At 41.2% G+C, this 21,028-nt stretch overlaps 1 protein-coding gene across 4 annotated transcripts in view; it reads right to left on the reverse strand.

The window, feature by feature from the left end:
* Positions 1-21,028, reverse strand: part of efl1 (elongation factor like GTPase 1) — a 219,356-nt gene that overhangs the window by 176,142 nt on the left and 22,186 nt on the right. For all 4 annotated transcript variants that reach the window (XM_069911660.1, XM_069911662.1, XM_069911663.1 and 1 more), the window contains exon 8: positions 182-305. In XM_069911660.1, coding sequence (XP_069767761.1) covers positions 182-305 — 124 coding nt within the window. The remainder of the gene's footprint in view (positions 1-181; positions 306-21,028) is intronic.

The raw sequence follows: 21,028 nt of genomic DNA on the forward strand, positions 1-21,028 counted from the left end.
CAGTTCCGCCAATATATAGATTTAACCAACATCATTGAGGAGCTTTCATAACCCTATTAGTCCTGGCAGGTTAAGGATATAAATTAACAACCAAGGCATGGACAAACACATTCCAATTACAATCTTTTTACACGGTGTTAAACATATTTTTAGTGGATTGTCTATGCATCAAACAACATACCTGTGCTCCCTTCATTATTTTCTTCGCTTTTGTGTTCACATAGTAGTCACCCCAAAGAGTCTTCAGCAACACTTCAGCTTTGATACCCATTTTCTGACTGTACATCTGGACAAACTGCTCAATTCTGCAAAGGAGATGTACTCGATTAAATCAGCTTTTTTTTAATGTGCAATGGATTCACAACAGACTAAGGTTTATTCAAGGCCATATCAACAGATAGATAGATATATATCGACACCTTAAAAGAAAAAAGAAAGATACTGGTGGGTGGGGGGGTGGGGGGGGAAAGTTCCACAGACTCACGATCCTCTGACTAAAATATTGGTTGTGCCATTAGGACTAACAATTCAAACGTGGTTGACAAGTTCTCTGAGTTTCACCATGTCAATGTTGTGGATCAATGACGATGTCGTGAGAGGCAGGTTCCATTTCACAAAGACAGCATTTTCTAATATACTTCAAGTCTCTCAATTGTCAATTCACATATAGATATTTGCAGTAATTTTCATTTAGTCCCCACATAAGATTCTCATTAGCCCCTTTCACACTGCTAACCCTCCAAAAAGGCGAGTAAACAACCTGGCTTGCAGTACCCAGTCAGCTGTTCACATTGGACCATGAATTACCTGGTTCATGTGGATATCTTGAATCTGTGAGGGTGGATGGTGGGGGGTCGCCAACCTCCAGTGGAGATGTTTCGAGTGATGTATTACGTACTCGCAGGGCAGTGAAATCGTAGTGGGAATAAAGCACATATGCGTGCAATGTCTAAAGACTGTGGGAAAAACCGTGCACAATTTATTAAGACGTAAGTGTCCGATGTATAAAAGACAGTGGGAAAATCTACTCCAGTGGGCTGTTCAAACTTGGGAACTGAAAGGTCATTGGGCTGAGCACTAATGCAAGTTCTGTGATCATACTGAATAAAGAAGAACAACCTAGCATTTACATTGTATTAGGTATTATAAGTAACCTTGAGATGATTTAAATCACAGGTATGTGCTGAAAGTCCCACCGATTGCTCTGTGATAGCTCCACCAGCCACACACTGACAGCCCCGCTGGCCACTCTGTGAAATATAACTGCACTGATATTAAAACTACCACTGTGACGTCACTAATAGTACCGGGTAGAGCTGGTTGCCTGTTCACACTGGTGTCTACCAGGTACCGTCCAATCCGAATTAACTCGGCCGGGCTCTGACACAACACCCCACCAAGAGAGAGAGAGTCCAGTTGACTTTTACCCACCTTCCCCGGGTGGGACCTCTCATACTGCCAGATTACCTGCTGCGAACCTGCTAAATTTGCCCTGTTCAACCCACTTTATTTGGCAGTGTGAAAAGGGCTTATGGTTTTTCAGTGAATAACTAAGTGTTGTGTAATGGCCTTGAGAAGTCTGCAATTTTGTCAACACCTTGACATTTCTATTGGCCTTCAGGCTTGGATGTGGCTTAACTTGGTCAATTGTAAAACCAGGGCCAACAGCTACCAAGATTTCCAGGGCACCAACAACAAAGCTCCTAACATCACCATAACTGCCTGTCTTACAATAATAAAGATCAACAGCATGTACATCCATACGGATGACTGGAGAACTGAGCCGAGCCAAGGAAAAAGGAAACAGAAAGCAGAGAATATCTGACAACCTTTGCACTATGATAGAGAAAGATCCAAAGGCAGACAGGAATTTCCTTAAAATGGATGAGCAGCCAGCATTACCCGTGCAAGCACCCTCACATAGTCCCAATAGGTGCATTCAAAGACCTTTTGCCAGCCGAGACTTCAAGACGACTGACCAGCTTTTGGTAATAGAAGGTAAAGATGAAACTGATAAGGCCTGAAACCGATAAGGCCTTAAACTGACAGATGGTTGGACAAGAATATTGAGGGATACAGTGCAGACAGGGAAGGTTGTGAGGTACATAGAAGATAATAAGATCACAAGGTATAGGAGCAGAAGTAGGCCCATTGGCCCATCGAGTCTGCTCTGCCATTCTACTCATGAGCTGATCCATCCTCCCACTCAGCCCCATTCTCTGGCTTCCTCCCCATATCCCTTGATGCCCTTAAACAATGCAACACATACCTATTCATACTCCCAGTCCTTTGACCAAGGCCAAACCAAATCTACTTCAACTGTCACTCCTAAAGCTCCACACACACATGCACAGGGAGCTGGAATATTGCACAAACCATTGAAATGGAACAGTATTTAAGAATGGCAGGTAAGACTATGGTCGATTGCAAAGTCACAAAAGGTGAAAGGAATAACTACTCCCTCTCAATGACAATGATGGATATCACTTTGTTCTGGGCAGTCTGGGCTTAAAGAAAGAATGTGTTGGACAGCAGCCTATATTTCAGTATTCACAATAGTAGTCATTTCCACACCGCAGGGAATTTCCCCATCAATCAGTATGGGAAATCGGAGTCCAGCAACACAAACATTTGCAAGGAGCCAGCTGCCTGTTTCTGGCAGCAGGCCCAGCCTGTAACACAAGTAGACCCTTGCAGTGGGAAAAATAGTGTAGCCACTTCTGGAGAGCCAGCGACACAAAGTAAAATGCGAGAGGACCAGCAAAAGATTTCAGAATCCACTCCACCACTTCAAGCAATCTAAGCGCAGGACAGTGAAGCCAAAACAGGTCGGAAGGAGAGATATTCCTCTTTTTGTCACTAAAAATTAGTGCATATCTCCAAGAAACTGTCTTAGTTCCCTGGAACAACCAACTTGAAGCAGCCCCAGCTCTGGTGGACATTTGTCATTCCCATCAAAGAAAAAGAAATCCACAGAATTTGATTCTCCAATTATTTGTGTAACCTAAAGAACACAATATTTTAATTATAATTTATTCAAACATCTGGAAACCTTAAGAGCACTGTGTGAGGCATCACATGGTCTCAAGTAGTAAACACGAATAGGTCTGATTTACAGATAAAGTGCTCTGCAAAATGAAGAAGCTTCAGCAACGTTATTTGTCGCTTAATGTCACACATTGCCTTAAAGTCTTGAAAATACAGAATTAATCATAAAGCTGATCACTTCTATACGTTGCCCTACTAGTATCAATAGGATAAAAAGAGTCAAGACGAGAAAAATGTACATAGACATTGCACTGAAAGTATATTACACAGAGGTGCTGGAGAAACTCAGCAGCTACAGGAAGTAAAGGGTATCCAATGTTTTGGGCCTGAGGTCCTAGCAAAAGATGGGTAGGCATCTGAATAAAAAGGTGGGGGGGGGGGGAGAGGGGGAGAGAGGAGGGAGGTGGGGGGGAGGGGGAGAGAGGAGGGAGGAAGGGGCAGGGGTATTAACGTGTGTTCCTCCGCCTGAAAAGATGGTTTGGCAGAGTTAAGCAGCAGATCAAACTGGCTGAAGTGTTTCCTACAACAGCAACGACATGTTAAAGATGTTATTGCCTCCAAAAATGCTCCGGATTGCCATGAAAGGGATGCAAAAAGTGCTATAGAAATGTTTTTAAAGAAATGCCATAGTTAATATGATATATTGTGATTTTGTTTTTAAACTTCAGGAAACCTGAAGAAAAATTTTGTTTCATTTGTGACCTAAACCCATGATGCTAGCCCAAAATAATCAAACTCAGATTTAAAATTATCAAATGATCCTGCATCCTTCGATATATACCGACCACTCCTGAGAGAAGAAATCAATTGTAATTAGTCCTTATTAATAAATTTCTGTATGAATTTGCTTCTTGGATATTATTTCTCTCTAAGTAAGTCATCATGGACAAGTTGGGCCAAAGAACCCATTCCCATGCAGTAAAACTCGATGGCAATTCTATAGTTCTATGGCCTTCAAAAAAAGGTCAGCTCATTTTTAAACAAGGCCCTCTCTTAATTCCCTTAAATTCTTGAAAACTTTCAACCAAATTATTCTTCTCCCATAACCTCACAGAGACCATCTGTTATTATCGTGAATCAATCCTTTTCTTCTTCACAGAGTGGCAGATCGTGTACTGAGAATCAAATGCAAATCAATCAAGTCTATATCGTCGTTTAAAAAAAAGGAGTTAACACCTCATGTGGCAATGTAATCATTTTCTGCTCTTGTTCATAATTTTAATTTGCCTAGAAAACTTGAGTTAGTTTGTCTTGCACTATTTTCAGCTTTCTTCATTTTAAGGTTACCTGGCTTTTCAAATTCAAAGTAATCAATATATCTGTACCGAATATGAATAATCCACATAATCCTTTTGCATTTTATCCTTTAGCCACTCTTAAAAATAATACAGAAAATGGAATTGACTAGATTGCCAGCACAGAGTAGATGGGCAAAATGACCTTTTAATGTTTTGATCCACATAGTGTTGAAGTGTGAATTGAAATAGTTCTACAACAACTAAAGGATCCTTTCAATATGTTAATTTAAAAAAAAATAGATATACAGCATTGCTATCAGGCCCTTCTGACCACTAGCCTGTGCCACCCGATTACACTCAATTGACCTACACCCCCACCCCTACAATTTGAAGGGTGGGAGGAAACCAGAGCACCCGGAGGAAACCAAACATGGGGAGAACGTACCAACTTCTTACAGACAACGTCAGATTCAAACCCTGGCCACTGGGGCTGTAACAGCCTTACGCTAACCATGTCTGGGAAACGACACACTGCACAAAGTTAAAGCACTGAAATTCTCTTCAACTGGACTGATAAAGGTGAGTAACGCTTACTGGTTAAATCCCAAATATACTGTATGGGAGAGATGTTTAGAAAAAAGATGAACTAAGCCTAGTTAAAGTTAGGCATAGAGCTGTGAAAATATTTTTACTATTTTAAAAAAAATTCTATCATATTTAGCTGGAGAACTCAAAAGGTCCACACTAAGTACCGAGGCTGATTATTTATGGAGACTGAATAAATGAAATTATACATTTATGACTTGACATTCCCAGACTTAAGTATGCACTAGAAATTAATGTCCTCCCTGATTCTAACCATTTTTCCAACACCATAAATCAGTGCCTTGGAGCTCTATTTTCAGTACTCAATTTTTATTTCTGCCTTGTTTTAAAATCCCACAATGCACGTGAAAATAATAATCAATAATAAAGTTGGATTGATGTGAATACAGTAGCTGGTGATGATAGTTATAGGATTCTGTGAGTGGTTTATTTTCCTTTCTTTACACTGGTGGTGTAAAGCATTGAAAATAGAGATGTACAGTTCCAGCGAAAGAATTTGGAAAACAAGTCATTGGTGCTTCCTTAGCAAATGTTGGTCGATAAACAATGTTCAGGTAAACCATAATTGCTTTAGAATTCCCAGTTCGACACAATAAGAAAGAATATAATCTCAAAAATTGCCCTAAATTCATCTTATCTTCAACGGGTCAGAACAGCAGACTCAGCGACAAGGACTGGCTGCTATTTGCTGGTTCTAAATCCATTCTGTCTCTTTCATTTATCCCAATACCTCACAGGAATGTTGCATTGGGAGGCAGGCAGCAGAGGGATGGCAGGTTATCTTGATTGCTCTTGATCTGGTTGCAGTCAGCCAGGATAGTCATGCAGTTCCAGATATATCTACAATTACATTCAGCTGAATGTTCATGAATTTTGAGTGTTTTGATGACATTTACTTCTGCAACTGAGTTTTCCCAAGGAGAGTCTTTGCTTCAGCTCCCCATTTTGATGACACTAGAAGTTGTGCCCAATGTTACTCCCAAGTACAATGAAATAGGATCAAGCATGACCAAGCATGTAGGTTCTCAGTTTTTGTTTGCTGCTATTGTGTATCACAGTCTTAGGAGGATGGAAACTGATAGACAGTCCCAAGCAGTACACGGCAGCTCATTTGGCCAGTGTGCATGACAGCGAGTCACCTCCTCGTGCTCAGACAGCTCCTATAACCTGCCAGACTCTCCATTCAGTCACCATAGGGCACTGGTCTTAAACAGTAGCTTCTGTCTTCCAATAATCAGTGGCTGAATTAATTTGAAATGCTGAATGAAGTTGAAATTCAGAATTGAAATCCTAGAACAAAGCAATTTGTCAACAAAATCCATCTATTTAAGTTCTGAAGCATCGTGCATAATGTTCAAAAAGGAACAAGATTTGTTGGTGTCTTAGATGTTGTGGATTTACTTGTCAAGTCCCTTGGTGATACGGTTATTGTCAAATAAGAGTAAACATCAAAGACAAAGAACATGCATCACATACAACCCAGAGATTCTTTTTCCTGCTGGTCAGGCAGAATTTCTACTTATCAGTAGTGCTAAAACTGTAGTTTAGAGAGGAAACGTATACAAAAGAGATATGTAAAAGAACAAACCATGTAATATGGAAAAAAATATTCAGTAATAAATAATGTGCAAAGAAAGAGTCCTTAAATAAGTATCTGATTGAGTTTGTTGTTAGAAGTCTGATGGTTGAGGGGTAGTAATGGTTCCTGAACCTGGTGGTGGCACTTATGCCTCTTTCACAATGGCAGCAGTGAGAACGGAGCATACTTGCCCTGAGAGGTGTGGATCCTCGACGATTGCCGCTGATCTCTGACAGAAGCATTCCATGCAGAAGTTCTCGATGGTTAGGAGAGGTTTGCCTGTGATGTACTGGGCAATGTCCACTACCTTTTGCAGGGCTTTCCATTCAGAGATATTTGTGCCCCCATACACAGCTGTAAGGCAGTGGGTCAGCACACTTTCTACTACACATCCATAGAAGTTAGCCAAGATTTTCGATGTCATACCAAACTTCTTCAAATTCTGAATCAGAATTTATTGCCATGAATATGTCACTGACAATATTGTGCTTTCTTCACAATGACAAGTGCGTTGGGTTCAGGAAACGTCAAATTTATCCATTCTAGCGTAGCGGCTGCTTAATTCACCACCATGCAACAGCTGAAAAATGACCAGTATTAAATCCTCCCCTGGTTACTGGAAGCCAACCTACTTCTTCTTTGGCTTGGCTTCGCGGACGAAGATTTATGGAGAGGGTAAAAAGTCCACGTCAGCTGCAGGCACGTTTGTGGCTGACAAGTCCGATGCGGGACAGGCAGACACGATTGCAGCGGTTGCAGGGGAAAATTGGTTGGTTGGGGTTGGGTGTTGGGTTTTTCCTCCTTTGCCTTTTGTCAGTGAGGTGGGCTCTGCGGTCTTTTTCAAAGGAGGTTGCTGCCCGCCAAACTGTGAGGCGCCAAGATGCACGGTTTGAGGCGTTATCAGCCCACCGGCGGTGGTCAATGTGGCAGGCACCAAGAGATTTCTTTAGGCAGTCCTTGTACCTTTTCTTTGGTGCACCTCTGTCACGGTGGCCAGTGGAGAGCTCGCCATATAACACGATCTTGGGAAGGCGATGGTCCTCCATTCTGGAGACGTGACCCATCCAGCGCAGCTGGATCTTCAGCAGCGTGGACTCGATGCTGTCGACCTCTGCCATCTCGAGTACTTCGACGTTAGGGATGTAAGCGCTCCAATGGATGTTGAGGATGGAGCGGAGACAACGCTGGTGGAAGCGTTCTAGGAGCCGTAGGTGGTGCCGGTAGAGGACCCATGATTCGGAGCTGAACAGGAGTGTGGGTATGACAACGGCTCTGGACAACTGGAAGCCAACCTACTTAAGTGACCAATAAATACAATGAAGTATATTACAGGTAGTCCTTGACTTGTTCCAAGTTCCGTTCTTACTGACCGGTTGTATCTCAAAATGCAGACAGGTCGGAACTTCACTGTATCTGTTTTATCGTTTGTCAAATACAACATGATGGGCACCAAGGTCAGCTCTCATGAGAGGTTGGCTACCCTGCCATAGGCACTATTTTCCATAGATAGGTCCCCACCTTCGCCCCAAAAGCTTAATTTTTATATTTACCTGTACAAATATTTTTTTCTTTTTAAAAAAAATTATACAGTATTTTTCTTCGGTAGTATGTACGTATGGTCATAAGTCGGAGACTACCTGTAATCAATATTTTAATTTTGTTTAAAACCTGATTTGGGAAATTGGAAATTTCAATGACTGAGGATCATAAACGATAAAGGAAAACATTTGAAAATAGTTCCTGAACAGAGACGCATACCATCCAAGATAAGTCTGTATTTAGCCTGTATCCATCAAAAACTTTTCTATTACACACCAGTCTAAATATTTTTAAAAACTTTTAAATTCTACCAACTTCCATGACCTTTGACAGCTCATTTCATATACCTTCTGTGTGAAAATGTCCCTCAGATCCCCCTTAAATCTCTGCTCTCTCACTTCAAACCCATTCCCTCTAGTTTTAGACTCCCCTATCCTGAGAATGAAGACAATGACTATCTCTCTTTTTTCTGCCCCTCATTATTCTTAAATTTCAGATGATCTCCCCTTAGCCTCCTTCATTCCAGGAAAAATAGTGCAGCTGATCCAGTCTCTCCCTACAACTCAAGCCCTCCAGTCCAGACAACATCCTTGTAAATCTCTTCTGCACCCTCTCGAGCTTAATCACTTCCTTCCTACAGTATGGTGACCAGACGAACAGGAAAATTAACAGCATCCTTTCTTTCTGTTAAGCATGATCTCTGTAATTTGTTTGTTCAAAAGTGTTTTTTTTTCATAAATCTTTCACTGCTTAAGTATGCTTGGAATTCACTTCATTTTTATTTCATGTGTACATTCTGTACCTCAAAGTGCATTAAGTCAAATTTATTGTCTTAAAATTGTACAAGTACAACTCAACAAAACAGCTTCCAGTCCTCAGTGCAAAACACGCAGACACATAACCAGCCATAACACACATACATACAGACAAACAATACATATGCACGACATGTACTGTATTTCATTGATACAAATAAATAAATTTTGTTTTGTACATATGAGAGTCTCAGGTGGTCAATGTGAGCAGTTCCTTTGGTCATTCAGCATTCTCACTTCCTGTGGGAAGATCAAAGCAGCTCATCAGGAAATGTGGCAGGAAGTGTTATTATCAAACCACATACATCAGAGGATACAGTACAAGCTAAAATGCTGGCAGCATGAGTTTGGTTGGAGTCCATGTGGGGGTCCTGAATCAATCTTGAGATGGCTGATCAACCATTGTATGAGCCACATGAAAGATTGGGATCCCCAGCACAGTGGTCTGTGGCCATGGAGAACTGTCAATATGCATGTTCCAACAAACTAGAAAAGGAAAAAACAGCAGGAGATGAACATCTTTCACAGCATTGAACAATTCAATGACTGAAATATTAGACAATGTTCTGCCTCAATACTGTGCTTTCCACCAAACATGTTTAAAAATGCATTGGATCAACATGTGTTGGGTTAAATGAACTATATAAATAAACTACTACTACCACAGTAGCAGGCTGGAAATCAAATGAGGAAAGAGATTGAAAGTCTCGCGCCATGGTGCAGAGGATAGCCTCTCCCTCAAAGTCAATAAGATGTTAAGAGATGATCATCAATTTTAGATGAGGCAGAGTACACACCCCTGCCAACATTAATGGCACTGAAGTTGCACAGTACAAGTTCTTAGGAATAAATATCTCCAATGAACCAACCTGAGGGAAGCACATTGATGTGTCGGTCAATAAGTGCACCAACACCTATTTTCTTAATAGACAAAATAATTTTGCATTCCTCATCCCTCATTCTACAGGTAGATGAAAAGCATACTTTCTGGATGCATCACCGTGTAGTCTGGGAACTGCTCTGCGCAAAATTGGATTAAGCTGTAGAAGGTCGTGAATGCAGCTCAGAACATTAAAAACTTCTCTCCCCTCCATGGACTCCATAAGGCTCCTGAATGAACCCCAGAACAGTGCTCTCAAATACTACCCTTGATCTTCATTTTGATTAGAACCTTACACTCTAAACCAGGAATGGATAAACTTTTTATTTTAAAACTCACATTCCACTTTAAGTATTCCCTATGCCATAAGGGCTCTGTGATTAGTAAGGCATTGCTTAAGATGGTATGTGAGTGGAAAGAAAAAGGTTTGAAGATCACTGTTTTAATCAACCCTAATTGACTCGTTATGTGCACGGTTTCATAACTCCAAAGGAAATGGGCCAATGACAATTTTTCTCAAGCAAAATATTTCAGTTAACATTTGGGTCTAGAGCAGTGGTTATCAACCTTCCTTTCCCCCATACCACCTTAAGCAATCCTTTACCAATCACAGAGCACTTATGGCATGGGGAATACTTAAGGAGGAATGTGAGCTTTAAAAAAAAGATTGCCCACTCCTGCTCTAAACTGTGCTCTTTTCCCAGTTGTATGCAACGTTATAGATAATCTGCTGGTCTGTTTGCAGAAGAACCCTTCTCATTATACTTGGCATTTTGTGATAAGTAAATGGAAACATTTTTTTTTCCTTAAATTTTCAACAAAATAATGCAGTTTCCCATGTTTGGCTGAACACTGTTTTGAGTCAATGAATTGTGTTGGGAGGAATGTGTGGGAAAAGAGGAATAGACCGTGAATATTTGATCCAGGAGTCAAACGTCTGGGCTGAATTGCTGTGAATTGCCACTGAATTGATAAACATCATGGGGAAAGGACACAGGAAGATACATCAGTCCAGAGCACCATCAACTGGCCAAAATCTGAAGCAATATTTTCTCAGATAACTCACCCCGTGGACAATTTGCACTCTATTTGCTTTGGGCAGTAAAATATAGGGTAGTGCTAAGGAAGTAGGGCAACTGTGCTGAGAATAAAGTACCACTCCTCTCTCCAGATATGGGATATGCAAGTGTAGGCAGATACTTTACTCAAGTACATTTACCAGCAGTTTATATGGAGGACCATCGCCTTCCCAAGATCGTGTTATATGGCGAGCTCTCCACTGGCCACCGAGACAGAGGTGCACCAAAGAAGAGGTACAAGGACTGCCTAAAGAAAGCTCTTGATGCCTGCCACATTGACCACCGCCAGTGGGCTGATATCGCCTCAAACCGTGCATCTTGGCGCCTCACAGTTCGGCGGGCAGCAACTTCCTCACTGACAAAAGACAAAGGAGGAAAAACCCAACACCTAACCCCAACCCACCAATTTTCCCCTGCAACCGCTGCAACCGTGTCTGCCTGTCCCGCATTGGACTTGTCAGCCACAAACGAGCCTGCAGCTGACATGGACTTTACCCCTCCATAAATCTTCGTCTGCGAAGCCAAGCCAAAGAAGATATATTTTAATACATTAAGATTCAGGTCACAATGTTTGTACGTTACAGCTGACAGGATGACAACATAAACAAAAAAAAACAACTAATTTTGAAAAGACCAAAAATAACTAAAAAAAAAGCATCTATTCCATGTAAAATAAAAAAAATGCACGAGTTCATGAAAATGATGTCTCCACCATCCTGAATCAGCAATAAATCTTTGAAATATTATATCTTATTGCGGTCTGTACCATGAACACTCAGACGTTGTATTATTCAAACACCAATACTTAGTGATCGAACACATCTCAAAACCCTGCTAATACAATTCACAACTACTAATATGAAAACAATAAAATTCCCATGATCTGGAATTCAAGTAACTGGCAGCCTCAAGAAACCAGCAAAAAAAAAATGCAGAAAATAAACAGGTAAAAAATAGGAAAGTTTAAAATTGGCACCCCTACCTATTATTTCACCAATCGCACAACAAACCATCTCAAGTAACTGGAAAGTTCATTTTTCTGGCATCTAGCAATCCCCCACAGGAGCAGGATATTTTACTGTATAAAACATGCAAGTGTGGTGGCTCACCACAAGGCAGGCGAACCGGCCCCTCTTGTAAGCCACGTGGCGGGGCAGCCGGCCAAAATGGCGCCGTTGGGGGGTTTTCCCTTCCTCCCAGCACGGGGCTCAGAAGCCTGCGCTGGGGGAACCATGTGACACCCAGATGACGTCAGCCCCCTCCAGTGCGGTTCTCAGCCAGGTCCGTCCGGGCTGGGAGTGTAAGTGGAGCCCAGCAGCCTGCAATAAACTAGTCTGCTCGCTGAGCTCAGCCCGTCTGGTTGCGTGTGTTATTGCAGGAGGTACACAAGCATGGTAAAACTAATTAGCATCCATTGCCACATTCTGCAACTGATCCTCGTGGGAAAATAAAGTTGCATTCATCATCACATCCTTGGGTCAAAAAAAAAAAAAAAAAAAAAAAAATTCTTGGGTCACCCCAAAGCAGTTAAAGTTACTCCAGGTTTTCTTGGCAAGCAACAGTCTGGTGGCAATACTGAGCTAGCTGCTGATTCATTGCGTCGGGTTCAACCCTGACCTCAGATACTGCCTTTTTGGACTTTGTACATTCCCTCTGTGACTGTGCATTCCCTCGGCGCACTCCAGTTTCATTCCACATCCCAAATTTGTGCAGATTGGTGGACTGCTAACCACTTTAAATAACCACGAGATACAGGTAAGTGGTAGAATCTGACAGAGGGGTTGAGTTGATGGGAATATGAAATTGCTCTAAGAGTGGGCATAGACTTGATGAGCCAAATGGTCTTAAACTTAGCAAGGAAATATAAAATTTAGAGGTACTGGCTTCTAAGATTTCGACATCACAATAAAACTACAAGTAACTGAGTGAAAATTATATTTACCTGCATGTACCTGAATATATATGCCGCAATCCATGCATGTGTCAAAGGAATTAAAACAGTATTTCATAGAGATTAACTAGGCAAATTTAGGAAAAGATACAAGAGCAGGATTAAAGGTCTAACCTCCTGGCACTATTCTTCTTGACGACTTGCTCCACTGGGTATGCTGAGGAGATCAATGTGGGAACGCAGCCGCTTCCACAGATGAGGTAAGAGGTGGCTGACAGTTGATTTGTTTCTGAGACTACCTGAGATGCCTCTACCCATCATGAAGAGCTTCCGTGTGTCTCTAATGCATGGCTTTGAAGTTCTCTATTCAATCCAAATGCTTCTTGTTCACTTTGACTGATTATGGAGCTGAGATTTCTGAGGATCTGTTCGAGATTTTGAGCATACCCTGGAATGTTTTGCTCTGCAAATCTCATGCCATGACGGAGCTCGGAAGATGTTAGTATGGAAAAGGAAGAAGACATTGGTTTGCTTACCCCTCTAGTGATCTTAAGGAGATGGCATTGATGATATTTCTCCAGGGTCCGAGCTGTCTGCTGCAAATAGTTGAGGTTTCAAATGCATCAAGGAAGACAGAGATCAGAACTGCTGACTGACTATTAATTTAGTCCCTTCTCTGAGATCTTGATCTTCAATCAGATTGGCGGCACATTGGAGGCCAAGGGGAGTTTCATTATTTATGAATATCTTCACGGAGGGATAGCTTCCACGATACAGGAAATAGTCCATGTTTTCCAGTGTATCACCATAGATCTTTATTGCAAGAGGCGCTCTTTGCATCAATCGCTAAAAGTTAACAGGCACGTTGAGCAAGTGGGTGATTTGCCTTATAAGAAGAATTAAAGTAGAATTGATAAAAGTGTACAGGGTATTGGATATTGTGCAATTTTAGTGTCCTTTTCCACAAAAGTATACGTTAGCTTATCATGTCTTATCATGTACAGCTTTGAAGTTTAAAAGAATGAGTGGTGATCTGACTGAAATATACAAGATTCTCTGTGGACAAGAGTCAACTACTTGAAGTTCCAGTAATCTTTGTCTTGTCTAATAGTTCAGAAGAATCTCACAGGTTGCTTGTTGGAGAGGAGATGCCACATTACAGTGTTCCCCAAAGCAAGTGTCCAAAAAATAAAAATCATCTGGAGATACAGTGGACATGATTTTCAACATACAATTGGAAGAAAATGCAGGGCACAATACCAGTCAGTGTCATCTCAGTAATGGTTTGATTCCATCAGCCAAGATGAGTGGATCAATGAGAGGTCTGTGGCAGATTCCATCGCCAAGATGAACTCCCTCCTCAAATTTGGCCGTCATCTCCAATTTACATTTACGTCATGGTGGCAGGCAAACCATGATCTTTACCAGTGGGTTTCCAGTATCAGTGAAGACCAGTGTCGAACAAGGCCACATTTTTGCTCCGACACTTTTCTCAAGCTCTCCTGTCATAATGTTGTTCTAATACCAAACAGGAGTAACCCTGAAGTCAGTTCAGTGGAACTCACACAGGGAAAATTACAAGTGATGAGGATCAGTGGATTTATCTCTGAATGGCTTATTGTGATATCACAAGATAAAGGTCCATCGAGTCCTCCCACTCAGCCCCACTCCTCGGCTTTCTCCATGTAACCCTTAATCCCCTGGCTTATCAAATACCTGTCAATCTCTGCCTTAAATGCGCCCAACAATATGGGAGGAATAGTAGCCTTAAAAACCACCCTAAGTGGAAATTTGGTGAATTGCGTTAGTTTTAGTCAACGGGGAATAAAGTCCTCAACTCCAATCTGAGTCAACCAATGTATGGAAACTGAAAATTCTGGATGCACACTTCTGGACATAGTATGAAACAAGATTCTCAACTCTTTCAAAAAAATATACAAAAATACCATGAACATTTTCACAAATGATACTGAAAATTAAGCAAATGCTGAATAAAATCTATATGGATTCTGTCGGTGATCCATCTATATAATCTGGAACATTTGGGGCGATGCCAGAACTTTGTACTCTACTCTGTCTGTTTCACTATGACTGATTTGCAGAGGATTCAATTTGCTATCTAGTATTAAGCCACAAGGGAACAAAGAGGAGCTACTTGGGGCCACTAGATTAGACAGTGAGTCTCAATAGAATACTACACAGTGCAGAACAGTGCCATATGGTTTACAACAGCTGCCGAAATACAGCTTTTATTATCTACAATGCAATATGACAGCTGTTGCAAGGCTGAAGATGGTGTTATAGCCTTGTGATTAACTTCAACAGACAGCAAACCACCTTCATCAAGTCAAAACAAAGAGCATCAAAATTAATACGAATATATACAATCAGATGTCGATGTAATTAGTTAACAATATTGAAGTCAGAAGATGAACATAAAAGCATATAAAAAAGAAAGGTACAGACTAACGGTAAATTAATTGAAGTAGCATTAAAAAATCATAAATGTTTATCTGAAACTCGCCCTAAAGCTATTAGTGCATTTATTATTGCATCGCTTTCTATTCCATATAGGTCGCACCCAACTTAGAACTATAACTGGGACAGATGGACTGGTCATAAATCGGGGACTACCTGCAGTGGGGACCTCGGGCTGCCGACGGGAGCGGGAACCACTGCATCCAGTACAGTCCATATTTCACTTGTGCAGTAGCTGTAATAATGTTCCTGCCCCCGCGATGATGCAGTAAGTAAGTGACGCATCACGCACTCAGGGGAACTATTGGTAAGTCTCCCCCACCCGCACCAGCTATCAATCGCTCCCCCCAACCCCTCTCCTCTTCCCACTGCAGCAGCGACCCCCTCCTCTCCCCCGCGGCAGCACCCCCCCCCGCGACTTGGAACTCTCTCCCCGTGACAGTGACCTCATTCCCCCCCCCCCATTGTGATTCTCTCCCTTGCGACAGCAACCTCTCGCTCCCTGATGGTAGCAGGCACTTCACCCAGGAGTGACATTGCAGGGGTAACTGGGTCGACCATTTTGCTGTTCAAGCCGCTGATGGACGCATCCTGGGTAAGTTTAATTGGGTTCCCTGACTATCTCTGGGGTAGGTCAGGGACCTGGTTGGATTTGCACCACGCTGGTCAGACCTTTTTAAATTGGCAGGTTAACTCCATTTTACACAGCAGCTTGAAAGGGCCTACTGTTACCATCAGAAAGGAGGAACAGCAACCTGAAGACAAACATCCAGCAGCACAAGGACAGCTACTTCCCCAATGCCATCGGATTCCTGAATGGACAATGAACCACAGGGACAACCTCATTTCCTCTGATCCTTGCACAAATTTTTTTAGTGTCATTTTATAGCAATATTAGCACTGTGACACTGCCGCAAAACAACAAATTTTGTGACGTGTTCACAATAAATTCTGATTCTCATGTCAGCTATCAGAATAGATTCAACTCATGTGGCTATTGTTCCACCTTCTGGCTGAATGCAGAACGACATTGCATTGCTTTGCCAGACTTCCCAATATTGCCAGAGTACATCCATGACATCACATACAACATTGAGATTCTCTTTCCTGTGGGCAAGGCAGAATGACCACTTATTGGTAGTGCAAAAATCCTGTACACATGTAAACAAATGAAGAACTGTAAACGAACTGTACAATACAGAGAGAATTTTTAAAAAAATCAATAAAGTGCACAAGAGTCCTTGAATTGAGTTTGATTGAGTTTGTGGTTGAGGAGTCTGGTGGTAGAGGGGTAGCGGTTGTTCCTGTACCTGGTGGTGCAAGTACAGTGAGCAAGATCATTTTTCGACCAGTCCAGCTATTTGCAGCTCACTAACTTTCGGATCATCAGTAACAAACTCATCGTTTAAATATCCATTTATGTTTTCCTTGCCCAACTCCGTTTAAGAAGCCTTCTAGCACAACAAAGTACAAATTTTCCTTGCCCAATAGGTAAATTCTGACATTAGTCATGTGCTAAGATATAATGAGAGTCAGTTAAGCAAAAGGAAACTGGAAATGCTTCTCGATGTGCGGTCTAAATAATAGTAAAATATACAGTCTTGTAAGAGTATCTAAAAATTCAACACAAAATGAAGGTCACAAAGTACCATAAACGCAAGTACCACAGAAGTAAATAATCACCACTGCATTCACAAGGAAGTACTGGAATGTATTTACAAAATAAGGACATTGTACAACTCTGTTCAAGTATTTACCAGAGCCCCAACCATAAGACATAACTGCCAGACATAAAAACAGTTTAACGGAGTTTAAATTATTAAAATTAAAACTACAAAAAAGCAACAAATTTACTTAAAAACGCATTTCAATGTGAAGAATGAATTCAAATCATTCAGTTCAATTTTTAAAAAAAATTTACACATACAGCACGGTAACAGCCATTTCAGTCCCCAAGTCCGAATCAACCAATTTACACCCCACTAATCTACATCTCCAGTACTTTTTGAACTGTGCGAGGAAACCGGAGCCCCCGGAGAAAACCCACTCAGACACGGGGAGAACATACAAACTCCTTACAGACAGCGTGGGATTCGAACTCTGGTCTCAATCACTGGTGCTGTAAAGGCATTGCGCTAACTGCTGCGCCAACCATGCCGCCCTCTACACCAACTGTGCCGCCCTAGTAAAATAATTCAAGTAAAATCTTAAAATTTAGCCCCAGGATACAATTGTAGAAGTTCCTTGTGGCAGTGTCCTGATATCGAGCATCTTCCACTGGTTCCTTCTATATAACCAAGTAACAGTTTACAGTGCGGAAACAGGCTGTATCGCCCTTCGAGTCCACACCGGTTCATTTGGACAACTCCACTAGTTCCCCCCTCCCACACTCTGCCCATAACTCTCCAACCCCCTCATATCCATGTACACATTGAACCTTCTCTTAAATGACAGAAAGGACCCTGCTGTAACTATCTCCGCTGGAAGATCATTCCATTCTGCCTCCACTCTCTGAGTGAAGCATCATCATATAACATTTCTCCTAAAGTTTTGCCCCCTTACCCTTAACTTATGCCCTCTTGCTCCAACTTCCCCTGCCCTCAGGGGAAAGAGTCTACTCACGTCTAGTCTATCTATTTCCTTCATAATTGTAAATACCTCTACCAAATCCCCTCTCAACTGTCTACATTCCAATGAATAAAGTCCCAGTCTCCTTAATCTTTCTCTGCACTCTAAATGTTGTAAGCCAGGCAACATTTTTGTAAATCTTCCATGCACCCTCTCCACCTTATCTATATCCTTCCTATAATTTGGAGAACAGAACTGAACATAATACTCCAAACCTGGCCTCACCAATGCCTTAATCAGTCGCAACATCACTTCTCAGCTCTTAAACTCTATGCCAGGGTGGCCAAACTTGCTTATTGTAAGAGCCACAAACGATAAAACTCAGATGTTTGAGAGCCGCAGGACATGAACAAAATTCACACATACGTTTTTATTGTTACATACACATTTTATTACAAACATTTTATATAAATTTTAAGAAATGCATATTAAATGCAATAATATTTATTCATTCATGCAGTTTTTAAACTGTTAACTTGTACTAGTTTCAGTTATCACAAAGACACAAATATGTAAAAAAAAAGTAAACCAAAAAATTAGAGATATTTTAATCAGATTTCCACCTTACAAAATTAGTCTTATTATAATTATATTTTTATGACAAAAATACAATGCTACAAATATCAGGCTATTAAAGATGCTATTTACTGCTAGTAGTGGTCTTGCGGGTCGCCATCTTGGCTGTGTCGTTTAAAATTTGGCTGATATGTTGTCAGAGCTGTACGAATTAGCTCCATCAGGTGTTGGTTTTTAAGGATTGCTCGATGTTTCAACTTCACAAACTTCATTACAGATACAGTGATTCACAACAGGATGTGGTGCTGAAACTTGAGATGAGTCGCAGACTAGTTTTCTTTAGTTCAGGATATTTTATTTCTGGAACTTGTTTCCAGAACTCAGTTGTAGACTGGGATTTATGGATCATCTTTAGACCCAGGTCCACCTGTAATCCCATTAGTTCCATTTCCACAGCAGATGATTCTGTAACCAGAGGTTCGGGAATTGGAGAGCCATCGTTGATTACATCAACCATGAATGGATTTACAAGAAAGACAAAGCAGGGCTTCAGCTTCTGCAAGTCATTAAACCTGGCCAGGAAATTATCAAGCAGCCCTTGTAATTTGTCTTTGTATTCTTCCAGTTTATAGTCTTTTATTTCAATATCATGAAATATATTTACTCTCTTACTGAGATAGAAGTAACTGAAGTTTCTTGACAATATATCACTTTGAAAAATTCTTATTTTATTCTGAAAGCTGAAAATTGTTTGAGTAAGATCAGAAATAATCTTATCTTTCCCCTGCAGTGCCAAGTTAAGAGTTTGTAGATGATTCATTATATCAGTAAAGAACATCAGATCTTGCATCCATTCATCATTTTCCAGTTGAGGATAGGATCTTTTATTTTCTTGAAGAAAAGTAATGATAGGCTCCAACAGATCCACAAACCTACTCAAGACATTGCTGGTTAACAGCCACCTCACAGTGGAGTAGAAAGATACATCACTAGGTTTATCCTCAAGCTCCAATTCTTCAATAAAATTTCTGAACCATCGGTGGGTCTTCCCATTTGCGCGTATGAAATTGACAATTTCAAGGACAGCTTTCATAACATCTTCATACTTGAAGTATCTGGCTGCCGGGTCTTCACGATGAATAATACAAAGAACAGGGGGAAGCTCTGGAAAGCTGGGATCACTTTTCATAAGTCCAATTAATCCTACATTTTACTCCACCATTGCAGGTGCTCCATCTGTTGCAACACTGACAAAAATTTTCAGTGGAAAATCAGCATTTCTTAAGGTTGTCAAGCGCATTTTTAATATCTTCACCACGAGTTGCTTCTATCAATGTCCAACATCTCTTCTTTCACATTTACATCAGAGAAAACATAACGAACAAATATGTGCTATTAGTCGCTGAGGTTTTGTGTTATTTGGATCTAACTCTGTAACAACCTCTGCTTATTTATTCTTCTTAATAAATTCGCCATCAGAATATGGGTGAATAGCACGAGCAATATTCCATGATATAACAAAACTGGCTTCAGTCGTTGTATCTGCTTCCTTACTGAACAATGTCAACAGTGTCTGCTGGCTATTTATTGATGATTTTCTAGTCTGATTTAGGTGGGTGATCATATGAAAAGTTTCTGTGATGGTGGCGTTTCAAGTTACTGACCTTGTAATGACTGAGTGGCACGTGACATAAAAGGCATAAAGGTTTACCTCCTTTAACTGTGAATGCCAACTCTTCCTCCCACTCTGGCTGAAAATTTCTGTTTCTATCTTCATATTTTCATTTCTTACAATTTGTTGAAGCCATCTTCCTTCACAGAGTTTTCACACTTTAGATAAGATTTATATCTGAAGTCTACCAGCTAGGTCTGCACAGTTCAACGTCTGCACTTATACTGAACTCCCTTGCGTAGGTATCAGAACTCTTTATATAATTGCACGTTACTCGCTCTGGATTCAGGTTGAAATTTCTAGAATATTCGAATTTTCCACGAGCCGCACATTAAAGGTCAAAGAGCCGCATGTGGCTCGTGAGCTGCAGTTTGGCCACCCCTGCTCTATGCTATGATTTATGAAGGCCAGCATACCAAATGCCTTCTCAACCACCCTGTCTACATGGGAATCCCCCTTCCAGGAATTCTGTGCCAGAACTCCAAGTTCCCTCTGTTCCTCTGCGTTCCTCAATGCCCTCCCCTTAACTGCATATGTCCTATTTTGGTTATTTTTTTCCCGAAATGCTAAAATCCAAATAGATCATGTCAACCGCCCTTCCTTCATCCACTTTTCTTGTCACCTCTTCATAAAACTCAACAAGATTTGTCAAACATGACTTTCCCTTCACAAACCCATGCTGGGTACCCCTGATCAATCCCTGCCTATCCAGATATTTGTACATACTATCTCTAAGAAAACCCTCCATAATTTTCCCCACCACCGAAGTCAAACTTACTGGCCGACAATTACTTGGCCTACACCTTGTGCCTTTTTTTGAACAACGGAACTACATTTGTAACCCTCCAATCCCGCGGCACCACACCCTCCTCCAGTGATCGTTGAAAAAAATCACTGAAAGCGCCCCTGCTATTTGCTCCCTGACCTTCCTTAACGTCCTGGGAAAAATCCCATCAGGATCAGGAAGATCATAATTAGGGACATTTGAGAATAATGCACATCATTCAATACCATTCCCAACACTTCAGTAAAAGAAGCTGTCCATGCCTGCATGCATTC

The sequence above is a fragment of the Narcine bancroftii genome, chromosome 14 (genome assembly GCF_036971445.1).
Source record: "Narcine bancroftii isolate sNarBan1 chromosome 14, sNarBan1.hap1, whole genome shotgun sequence".
Taxonomy (NCBI): Eukaryota; Metazoa; Chordata; class Chondrichthyes; order Torpediniformes; family Narcinidae; genus Narcine; species Narcine bancroftii.